Here is a 12637-nt window from a genome sequence, read left to right on the forward strand (position 1 = left end):
TTTACGTAAGTCGTACGTGAATGGGGCTGTGCGTAGGTTACGTTCACATCACAGGCATTGAACCGGCGTATCTTTGGGCGTAAATACGACGTGATACTGAGCATGCGTGCGCATGCGCCGTTCGTTCGGCCATGCATCTACATGGGATCAAGCTTAATTTAAATACAACACGCCCACGACCTGCCTACTTTGAAATACGCGCGCTTACGCCTGCCCATTTATGCTACGCCACCGTAACTTAGGACGCAAGTGCTTTGTGAATACAGCACTTGCCTCTCTAAGTTGCGGCGGCATAGCGAAAATAAGATACGCTACGCCCGCACATAGTTACGCCGCCCTACAGGAATCTGGGCCTAATACTATAATACTAATAAAAAAGTATCACATTGATTTGTTCAGTCCAGGATGAGTAATTTTATTTAATCGGATGTAAGGATAAAAATCCAAATGCATTTTGGGGGATCATAAATAAAAAAAGAATTGTATATATATATGTTATGTGTTTCCAATTTAATCAAATTTTTTGTCAATAACAAAAATGGATAAAGAAACAGGATGTTTCTGTGTGCCAGTGCATTGTGTTGTCCTATATTGAATCTGTATCTAAATAAAACCAAGGCTCATTAAAAGTAACAATCAACAAGTGTTCCACAACTACGCACAAGTTTTTGGTAAACTTCTTCAATGAAAAAAAAAAACTGTTAATGGAGTAACCATTTAACCACTAAGAATTCCTACATCTTAAATCCGTGTAATTAAAAACAAACTTCATTTTCTGAGCCACACCATTCAGCAACAAGCCGTTTTATCAGAAACAACAAACGCACAAAAAGCCGTATTGTAAAAGAGGCGATTATATAGTTGAAATCTATTACAGCAGTTGGAGAAGATGAAGGCGGGGGCACGGAAAGAGAATTCACTCTATAAATGTGTTGTGTCTTAATGAGCTTAGGAAAAATTTCAGCAATTCATATTGAAATATGCAAAGGTTTGCATTACTGCTGTTGCCTTTGTTGCTCCTTAATTCCTATACATAGGAACTGGTAAGCGGAATAAGGTTGTTGAAGGCTGTTGTGGTTCAAGACCATTTCACACCAAAATGCATGTCAACTTAATCAAAACTCCCCCACCACCCATTGCCATTAAATGTATAAACAAAACCCTGAACCAAATTCCACTATTGAGCTTTCCCACATATCTGAAACGACTAAAAAGGATTTTAATTAGACAAGATTACTGGCATCTCACAACAGGGCCGTTGATGGTTTCTTAATTAGGAATGTCGTGGCACGATTTTTGACCTGCTAAACAAGATCCTTAGGCTCAAATTAAAGGGCCTTGTTCTTGGAGTGAATGAGCCACTGGGCCTCATGCGGAGGCCTGATAAAATGGCCATAATAGGGGGCGAGACCAGCCTACAAACAGAATCACTACACCCTTTGTAGAGCTTCCAAATTGCTAACAAGGAATTAATACACTCGTGTACTCTCATCAGACCTTTTCGCTTGCCTAGCACATTAACCCGCTCATTTAAATGCAAGATCTGTCCCTTTTTAAAGAACACCTGTTGTCTTTCTTTGATCAACATACATTTTTTGAAGTGGAAACTAGCTTTTTATATATATATATATATGTATATATATATATATAGTTAGTTATAGAAATATAGTAATCTATAAAGGATGACTAAAATCTATTAAAATAACAATTTTATATTTTTTATTGACGTACATGTGAGGTAAACCCTTTTTAGTACCTTAAAAGTTCAATTTTTTTGTAGTTTATTTTTAGATTCTATTGTAATGGATGTTGTTACTTACATAATCATATGTTAAAAGTAGAATTCATTGTGTTTTATTATTATTTTATACTTTTAAATATAAGAGTAGTAACTATTGAAACTTTAGTAGTAGTAGTAGTGTGATCAAACCAAAAAGGTAAAATGCATTGCTTCATTACAATGACCCATTTGATGTGGTAACAGAATTTGTAGATGCTCATTAGGCATTCTTGATTGAAAACTAGGGTAGCTCTGGGAAGGGAAATCCTATAAAAGGGACAAAGGCTCTTGCAGCTGTCAGAAATCTATAGGCTTTTTTTCTAAACACACATTGCAATTGACTTAATCTCACCTTCCGCCTTCATGTAATGCACAGAATAAGCAATGACTTTTTCTGAGTTGTACAGCGGCCTTTCCCACGACAATATAATGGCTGAACTGGACACTGTCTCAGCTCGAAGGTGACGAGGAGCACTTGGCCTGTCTTCAGACATTATTACTGTAAGTCTTGCCCGGGAAAGAATGGAGCCATGACTATTTTCTGCCATACACTGGTATAGGGCATCATCTTCAGGGATAATCTGATTGATTACCAATTTACTAAAGTGAAAAAAGAGAAACAGATTATTTGTAAATTTAAATATGAATGCACTGTTTTATTCTTCATGGAAATGACTACATATACTGTAAAGCCCCATACACACGGTCTGACTTTTGACCATCCAAAATCACATTGGAATTCCGACAGAATTCCATCAGAGTAAAAGAGAATATGTTTTTTTATCTAAACTCCAACAGAATTCCTCGGAATTGCCGATGGAAAAAATCCGATGGGGCATACACACGGTCGGAATTGCCGATGGAAAAAATCAGATGGGGCATACACACGGTCAGAATTTCCAATGGAAAAAGTCTGTCTGACCTTTTCCATCGGAAATTCCGATCGTGTGTATGGGGCTGTAGTGACATGTACATCAATCACTGTCAAATCATTGTCTTCCTACCTATTGTACATTTTGATTCTTCCATTAGAATGTATCTTTCTTCCATTCTTGAGCCATGAGATTTTTGGCATTGGAATTCCTTCAGCTTGACATACAAATCGAGCTGTCCCTGCGCGTGGCCTTGTCAAACTCTCTGGCCGTTCAACAAAGGATGGAGGTGCTTCAGGGATTAAAACATTACAGGGTGAAGATGTAAAACATAATCTTTCTGAATAATCCATCAATGTATATAATAATGTTATATATATTTCCAAAAATTGTATCGTAATCATTTGACAACTGGTAAGAAACATCCTGAGAGTGCAGGCTCCAAGTGACAGCATGGGACTTGCAGAGTTTTAACAAAAACATCACTAGGCCTACTAAACATTCAAAATCATCATAATCCTCTTGCATGGTTAATTTTGTGGTTAGTGAAAACAACGGATGCAATGGTATAATTATCTGGAGGCAATGTGATCATGTTCCTCCACATTTTCCCCAATTTAAAGAGACCTGACCTTGCCTAAATTATTTTGTGAGTCAACAACACTGTTGAAGTACATGCGGGGCCTGGAAGTATCTGTGTTGGTCTTCAAATCATTCCTAGTGCTACTGTGGGGTCACTTTTGGATCTAAGGACCAGGATAAACAATGAGGCTTCAACTTTTCTCCAAGTTGGAATTAAACTTCACCCCCTTAAACTGGTAAATGCCTGAATCTTTTCTGCCCCATGAAGTTCTGGCTTTTGAAAACAGAATGACGTAAACATTTTCAAAATTCGACGCGTGAACGACGTCCATACTTAACATTGGTACGCTGCATGCACGCCTCATATAGCAGGGGTAACTTTACGCCGGGAAAAGCCTAACGTAAACGGCGTATCTGTACTGCGTCGGCCGGGCGTACGTTCGTGAATTCGCGTATCTAGCTGATTTACATATTTCTAGGCGTAAATCAGCGTACACGCCCCTATCGGCCAGCGTAAATATGCAGTTAAGATCCGACGCCGTAAGAGACTTATGCCGGTTGGATCTAATAGAAATCTATGCGTAACTGATTCTAAGAATCAGGCACATAGATACGACGGCTCAGACTCAGAGATACGACGACGTATCTGGAGATACGCCGTCGTAACTCCTTTGAGAATCTGGGCCCTGGACAGACATTGAGGCCCAATATATTAACTTGGACCTAGGATCCAAAAGGCTCAGCAGGGACATAGACATTGATGACTAATAGGTACTAGCCAGTCTTACAAGATGCCTGTAACTTTAGCACTGTTGCTACCTCAGAAATGTTTTAGACAAGGTCTGGTTCACTTTAAAGCAGCAAATAAGGCATTATAATATTAATATATATATATATATATACTGTATATATATATATAGATATACATTATATCTATATCTATCTATCTATTATATATATATATATATATATATATATATAGATACATATATTTTTTTCTAGAGCAAGCTACAAAGGTATTTAAGGCATTTGCCCTCTGGAACTACTGAGATTTGTTTTCTTTTCTTTATATCATTCGACATTCACTTCAAACATTTCCACCTATGCTTTTACATGGATAGCAAATATATTCACAATGCAGAGCAAACAAAAGAAAAATTGGGATTTCACTTGGTATACAAGCTGCATATATTATTTCCCCTAGCATGTATGGTCAAATCTGTTTATTAATAGCAATATACTGTAAGTATAGAAACAGAAAATTTATAAATATTAAGACATATTATCAATGAAGTGCTATGCAGTGGGTAAAATGAGAGGTTAAAGCAGTATCAAACCCAAAAGCAAACATTTATTATATTGCAGCTTACTAATTCTTAGATGTGATGGCTGCATTTGTTTCCTTTTTCAGGGGTTCTTTCTTCTATTTTTATCTGTTGATCCAGCCAGTAAATCCATTGTTTTTCAACAGAACAAACGTTCTTGTAGTTGCAGGGATGAAACAAACCATTTGCCACTGGGAGGGGTGCTTAAAATTATCAGCTTTTATTTATGTATGTAACTTTTTTATAAACGGTTTGATTTTAAAGTATTAGCTGAAGTTCACCTTCAATTTGTTAGTGTATTTACATTTGCTAGAACATCTAACTCTCGATGTAGAATCAGTTATGCATAGATATGCCTAAGATCCGACAGGTGTAACTGTGTTACACCGTTGGATCTTAACTGCAATTTTAAAATGGCCACTGGGGGCGTTCTCGCTGATTTACGCCGAAAATATGTAAATCAGCGAGATACGTCAATTCACAAACGTACGCGGGCCCGACGCAGTCAATTTACGCCGTTTACGTAAGGATTTTCCCGGCGTATAGTTACCCCTGCTTCTATGAGGCGCAGCCAATGTTAAGTATGGCCGTCATTCCCGCGCCAAAATTTGAATTTTTTACGTTGTTTGCGTAAGTCGTTCGCGCATACGGATGGACGTAATTTACGTAAACGTCGAAACCAATGACGTCCTTTCGACGTCATTTGGAGCAATGCACGCTGGTAAAATTTCTGGACGGCGCATGCGCTATTCGATCGGCGCGGGAACGCGCCTGATTTGAATAGTACACTCCCCCTAGCCACGGAATTTGAATTCCCCTGGGGGATTTACGATACGCCGCCGCAAGTTTTGAGGTAAGTGTTTTGTGAATTACCCACTTGCCTCAAAAACTTGCGGCGGCGCATCTAAACCACTTCGTTACCGGGCCTATTTTGGCACTGTTCTCCTTTATGTAAAAATCAAAATTTTTTTGCTAGAAAATTAATCAGAACCCCCAAACATTATATATTTTTTTTTAGCAGACACCCTAGGGAATAAAATGGCGGTCATTGCAACTTTTTTTCTCGCACGGTATTTGCGCAATAATTTTTCAAACGCCTTTTTTTAGGGAAAAAAACAGTTTCATGAATTAAAAAATAACAAAACAGTAAAGTTAGCCCAATTTTTTTGTATAATGTGAAAGACGATGTTACGCCGAGTAAATAGATACCTAACATGTCACGCTTTAAAATTGCGCACACTCATGGAATGGCGCCAAACTTTGGTACTTAAAAATCTCCATAGGCGACGCTTTAATTTTTACAGGTTACAGGTTACTATTTTTGAGTTACAGAGTAGCTCTAGTGATAGAATTGTTGCACACGCTCTAACGCACGCGATGATACCTCACATGTGGGGTTTGAACGGTGTTTACATATGTGGGCGGGACTTGCATGCGCGTTCGCTTCTGCACGCGAGCGACCGGGACAGGGGCGTTTTAAATTATTTTTTTTATTATTTTTTTTTTTTTTTACTTCATTTTTTTATTTTTACACTTTTTTTGAATTTTTTTTTTTTTGATCACTTTTATTCCTATTACAAGGAATGTACACATCCCTTGTAATAGGAATCACTGTGACAGGTCCTCTTTATGGAGAGATGTGGGGTCAATAAGACCCCACATCTCTCCTACAGGCTTACAAGCATGAAATCGGTGAAAAACATTTCACCGATTACATGCCGACAGCCGCGGTTGCGGCTTTGTTTACTTCCGGGTACCGGGCGTGACGTCATAACGTCGCGCCCGGCCCTCCGACGGTCATAGAGATGACTGTGACCGTCTGGTCACCAGTCATCTCTATGGTTCAGCAACGCGCGCCGGCCGATTCGCTCTCCGGGCCCCCGATGGCACGGGAGAGCCCGGAGAAGCACCGGATGGCGGCGGGAGGGGGGCGTCCCCTCCCGCTGCCTAGAAGAACGATCGAGCGCCGTAACCGCCGCTTTGATCGTTCTTCTGGTGCACAGAATCGCCGGCTGAAGACAGAGATATCTGAATGATGCCTGCAGCTGCAGGCATCATTCAGATATCACCACTCAAAGTCCAGGATGTCCCAGGACGTCCTACGGATCTGAAGTGGTTAAATCACATAGGTTACGCGGATCTAAAGATCCACTAACCTATGTGAATCTGGCCCAATGTTTCTGTCCAAAGGTGCCCCCTGTGCCCTTTCATCCATAGTGGGGGCACTTTAATACAGGAGGTGTGTTACTGGCCAGATCAGTGAAAACAGAGGAAAAAAGCATAAAAAAAAGAAAACGAACAAAGCCCACCACAACTAGTGTTTGGAAAGCTGCAATATATTACATTTTTGGGTTTGGGTTTAATACTGCTTTAAGACAGATCAGGTCGCATATGTTTTCTAAAGATCTAAAATGACTAAATTGTATCATCAGGTATCGTTGTAAAATTTCTGGGTTTGGGGGTGGAAAGGAAGGAAAAGGGAGACGAAAATGGAGTTTGACAGGTTCGGGATGACCCATGTGCATTACTCTTAGTGCTTATAATGCAGACATCACATTACAGAAATGACCACATCTTATGAAAAAATCCCTTATGGGAAAAGCAAGGTAACAAACCAATCTTACCTAGAACTGCAACACTAGCCATTGCCACTGTGAAGTTGCGAGTTCCCGGAGTCGTCGCTCTACACACATATACACCTGCATGTTGTACCTTCACGTCGGCTATAACAAGGTTCCCATTCCCCAGCACTCTTGTATTAAAGACATCAATGGGCTTTTGGTCTAGGATAGAAATAGTTTTTTATTGTTCTGCCTTCTTAAGCACCAGAATGAATAATATAAACATTGTAACATCATCCATGAGTAATCAATGTTTGTGAAAAATATATATGCTCTTACCCAGCCTGCTCCAGGACACTATAGGTTTTGGGTTTCCTGTAGCCATACACTCCAGTGTAACAGTTTGGTGCAGAGAGGCTGTAGTATTCTGAGGAGGAGCTATGATTACTGGTTTCTTTAAAGGATGCATTGGTGTGCCTAGTTCAGAAAAAGCAAGGTAATAATTTCAGGACAGAACTGTTAAAATATAAGCAAAATATAAACCCATTTTGCCAAGTTCTTAATATAATGTAATATACTATAAATAGTCAATTTCTATGCATCAGTAATTTCTAACAACTAAGGGCTCACAATATCAGAATATTAGGAAATAATTCCAGGACACGGACTATTAATGAGCCAATTGAATAAAATCATGTATACTCAACAACAGGGAAACAAACCTGGTACAACAGTCAATGTTGCTTCGGCACTCTTGCGTCGGTTTGACATAGAGGTAGCTACACATCTGTAATTTCCGGCATCCTTCTTTGTTACACCATAGATCTGAAGAATTCCTTTCGATAACACAGTAACCCTTTAAATAAGCATACATATACCAATGAGTGAAGATTGTATATTGAAGGCAAATGGAACTAAATAAATGGCATATTACTTAATTTACGTTTTGAGGTTTTTAAACAAGCGAGCCACTATCAGATCTGAGTTACGTACAAGTAAAATACTACAAAATCACTTTTGCTCAATTACAAATTTGTTCTTCTTTTATTACATTTTTTTAACAAAACAAACGCTTTATTGAGATAAAAAAAGACAGATAATTCACAGTGCAACATGCCCCCTAAAAATTGAGAGGAGAATGTTACCAGTTTCATACAGATTACAGATATCAGAATCAACAACATGTGGTGCCAATAACAGTTGCCGATACATACACTATATTGCCAAAAGTATTAGGATGCCTGCCTTTACACGCACATAGTTCATAGGGTTCAATATTGAGTTAGCCCACGTTTTGCAGCTATAACAGCTTTAACTCTTCTGGCAAGGCTGTCCACAAGATTTAGGGGTGTGTTTATGAGAATGTTTCCAGAAGCACATTTGTGAGGTCAGGCACTGATGTTGGGCAAGAAGGCCTGGCTTGCAGTCTCCGCTCTAATTCATCCCAAAGGTGTTCTATTGGGTTGGGGTCAGGACTCCATGTCTTTATTGACCTTGCTTTGTGTACTGGTGCGCAGTCCAATTGGAACAGGAAGGGGCCATGCCCAAACTGTTCCCACAAAGTTGGGAGCATGAAATTGTTCAAAATGTCTTGGTATGCTGATGTCTTAAGCTTTCCCTTCACTGGAACTAAGGGGCCAAGCCCAGCCTCTGGAAAACAACCCCACACCATAATCCCCCTACACCAAATTATGTGGACCAGTGCACAAAGTAAGGTTCATAAAGACATGAATGGCTAACCTCAACCCGATAGAACACCTTTGGGATGAATTAGAGTGAAGACAGCAAGCCAGGCCTTCTCATCCAACATCAGTGCCTGACCTCACAAATGTGCTTCTGGAAGAATGGTCAAACATTCCAATAGACACACACTACTAAACCTTGTGGACAGCCTTCCCAGAAGAGCTGAAGCTGTTATAGCTGCAAAGGGTGAGCCAACTCAGTATTGAACCCTAAGACTGGGGTGCCATTAATGTTTATGTGCGTGTAAAGGCAGGCCTCCCAATACTTTTGGTAATACAGTGTATGGTGTGCAGACTGCTATATATGTAAGTATGAAGTATGAAATGAATAATTAAATATATCCAGAAGGCAGGTGTTTACAGAGTGATTTATTCATCCACTACGCATGTAGAAGTATTTTCTAACCATCTATCCCATATCTTGTGGTACTTTTTCAGGCACCCTCTATGAATGTATAGGACTTTGTATAGGGTAGTGTATTGTTAATGGCCACAATCCACTGTTGTACAGTTGGATGCGACTCCCTGAGCCTAACCCGTGCAATTAACAATCTGACCATAAAGAGTGTTTCTTGTAGAAAAATATGAAGGTGTTTATCCTCTTCTGAGGTGGATAGAAGACCCAATAGGCATTGCTTAGGGCATAGGGTTAGTGGGGAACCCATGCAATTGTGTAGGAATTTGACCACCTGTGTCCGGTATCCTTGATTAACAGGACTAGACAACATTAGATAGGTACGAGGTGCCATTAGTTTCACCACATCTGGGGCATGCTGGGCTGTAATTTGGCCGATATTTGGATAATCAAATAGGTGGTAAATAGGAACTATGTAAAATGTACAGGTGAGTGAGAAGGTCAGAAAGCTTGGGAGACACTAACTTACAGGATTCTAACACCTCATCCCATTCTTCATCCTCCATCTCCCCAACATCTGCCACCCACCGTGACTTTAATTGGTAAGCAAAGTTAATGGCAACAAATTGATTCTTCTTTAAAATTGTGCACTTACCTGTCCATGGCAAGAGGAAGGGCAGTGCGATTTAGTTCCCACGTAATAACAGCCGGAGGATTAGCAGTTATTTTACAGGACAACCGAGCCACTCCACCTTCTTGAACCTGTATGGAAACTGGCTGCTCTTCAAAGGCAGGCATAGCTGAAATAAGAAAATACAACTCTGTTACTATATGCTTTCTGGAGCATAGGACACAAAATTACATAATGCTTTATAGTGGAACCACCTTCCCAGAATTCTGAGAGATAGTCTACATCAGTGGTCATCAACCCTGTCCTCAGGGCCCAACAACAGTCCAGGTTTTATGTATTACCTTGGGGAGATGCAGACTAGAATACTGCAATCACTGAGCAGCAAATGATATCACCTGTGATGTATTTCAGTTATCTTGCAAACCTGGCCTGTTAGTGGGCCTTGAGGATAAAGTTGATGACCACTGGTCTACATAATCCACCTGTACATGAGTGGCTAGGGAAGCCATTCTCAGGATTCTGTGAAACACCAAAGTTCCTCCTCTATATTTCTGGGGCTAACGCCACTTGAGAGAACCCGTGGCATGACACCAATAATTTTTTGCTATCTGCAAGGGTGGCATTCCAACCAACACTGTAAGGGGGGAGTTATTCCCACTGACCACTAAGGTACAGTGCATTTTTCCCCCTGACCTCCGAATTTTTTTTAGCAGAGGTTTGCCAAAGCCTAAAAACGATTTCAACGATTTCTTGGGAGAAAAAACATAGAGAAAAGCTTGGCTTGGGGTTAAGGATAGCAGAGGATAAAACCTAGAAAAATACCCCAGCAGGAGTGTGATTTTAAATGCTCAAGAACCAACTACTACAAAAATCTTTCACTTATAGTAATCATATTACCACCGGTGTGGTTTATAGGCCACAATCCAAAGAATCTACACTGTATTGCCGCATACACACGGTCGCAATTTCCGGCAACAAATGTTCGATGTGCGCTTTTTGACGGAAAATCCGACCGTGTGTATGCCCCATAGGACATTTGCTGTTGGAATTTCCGACAACAAATGTTTGAGAGCTGGCTCTCCAATTTTCCGACAACAAAACTTGTGTGTACACAATTCTGATGCACAAAATTCCACGCATGCTCGGAATCAAGCAGAAAAGCTGCACTGGCTATTGAACTTAATTTTTCTCGGCTCTCCGTACGTCTTGTACATCACTGCGTTCTTGACGTTCAGAATTTCCGTCAACATTTGTGTGACCGTGTGTATGCAAGACAAGTTTGAGCCAACATCCGTTGGTTGGAAAAAAATCCACGGTTTTGTTGTTGGAATGTCCGATCGTCTGTACACAGCATAAGAATAAAACAAATGGACAATCCTAAGAAAGACACAAATTAAATACACTAACCTGCCAATATGCAGAAAAAAAACATCCCAAAATGCATCTTTTTTCTTTGACACTGAATTTGCAAGGTGTGCTTCCATTTATATATACAACACAAATAGCCTTTGAGTGGAATTCATTATTTTGTGTCTTTTCTATGCAACCTCCAATCTTAAAAGCTTTACCAATACACAGAAAAAAATAAAATGATCCTAATGCCCAAATCAGGTTAATATAAGCTGTTTCTTTTAAGATTCAAGTCTTTAAAGCTAATGCATAAACAATAAACTTAAATCCAATGTAAATGTGCTAAAGTATACCGCAATGGCCAACAGTAACTATGAGAAATAAGTAATAACAATGCAGCAAGAGATTTAATACAAATCCATCCTTTCACTGATCCCATGTATTATGCATGGTCTCCTGTATGTTTAAAATGTGCCTGCAAGCAATTCATATGGTAATTACCATGTGTTCTTTATGCTTGCTATTTAAACACAGCATATCAGATACTAACAGGCTGATAATTACTCCATCATGATTAGTATGCAATGATACAGTAAAAATGTGTAATATTGTGGCATTTCTTTTCAAAATTAGTGTCTTTCTTCTGACTTTTTGTTTTGCTGTTGGTGGGCTTATTGTCCTTAGCCAACGCATAATGTCTATAGTAATCCAGTCTTTTGTGAAGTGCAATCTGTTATTACACTTTCTGCATCAGTGTAAATGTCAATTTAAACCCCAAACTGTAAAAGCAATGCTATGATGGGTCAAGTAAACCATAAAACAGAACCCACATCAAAGCTATATACATGGTAATGTTGTTCATGAAAACAATCCCCCTCACAACACCGTAAATGTAATTGCCTTTTTATTAGGAGTTTAACCCCTTTATTTTTAGTATGTTGGTAGTTCTCGAGTTTACAACCTGGAGAAAACAACACTGGCTATTGTGTCAAATGTCCCACCCCAAGGCTTCTAAAAACCATGTTCACACCACCTGTACTTCCTACATCCATCACAAAAACACAAAGTACAGTCAGAATCACGGGAGGAAATGTGCAAGCCTTCCTTCTTCGGAGATGCCACTTACAATGTATGGATTTGGTGTGTTCTGCTACATTACACTTAGTCATTAATATCTGGTCTCTTAAATAAAAAATGCTTAGAAGAATAAAAAGTGGAACAGTAGCCTATAGCAGTCAGATTTTTAATGTGAAAGCACAAAAATATTCTTATCTGCCTTTCAAGTTGTCCTCTGTGATCTAAAGCTGGCCATAGATGAATCGTAATTTGGCCAGTTCAGCAGATACCGGCTGAATTTCAATACAAAATAAGCTTAAAAAAAAAAAAAAAAAAAGGCTTCTAGGCTTTGGTTCACATTGGTACGATTTGACATGTCAAAT

At 39.4% G+C, this 12637-nt stretch overlaps 1 protein-coding gene across 1 annotated transcript in view; it reads right to left on the reverse strand.

The window, feature by feature from the left end:
* PRTG (protogenin) overlaps positions 1 to 12637 on the reverse strand; it is a 189276-nt gene that overhangs the window by 95540 nt on the left and 81099 nt on the right. Inside the window, exons 3-8 of the mRNA XM_040342732.1 lie at positions 9873 to 10017; positions 7843 to 7976; positions 7460 to 7597; positions 7184 to 7342; positions 2785 to 2944; positions 2133 to 2380 (exon numbers count right to left, since the gene is read on the reverse strand). Of these exons, the coding sequence (XP_040198666.1) occupies positions 2133 to 2380; positions 2785 to 2944; positions 7184 to 7342; positions 7460 to 7597; positions 7843 to 7976; positions 9873 to 10017 (984 nt within the window). The remainder of the gene's footprint in view (positions 1 to 2132; positions 2381 to 2784; positions 2945 to 7183; positions 7343 to 7459; positions 7598 to 7842; positions 7977 to 9872; positions 10018 to 12637) is intronic.

The sequence above is a fragment of the Rana temporaria genome, chromosome 3, assembly GCF_905171775.1.
Source record: "Rana temporaria chromosome 3, aRanTem1.1, whole genome shotgun sequence".
NCBI classification, from domain to species: domain Eukaryota; kingdom Metazoa; phylum Chordata; class Amphibia; order Anura; family Ranidae; genus Rana; species Rana temporaria.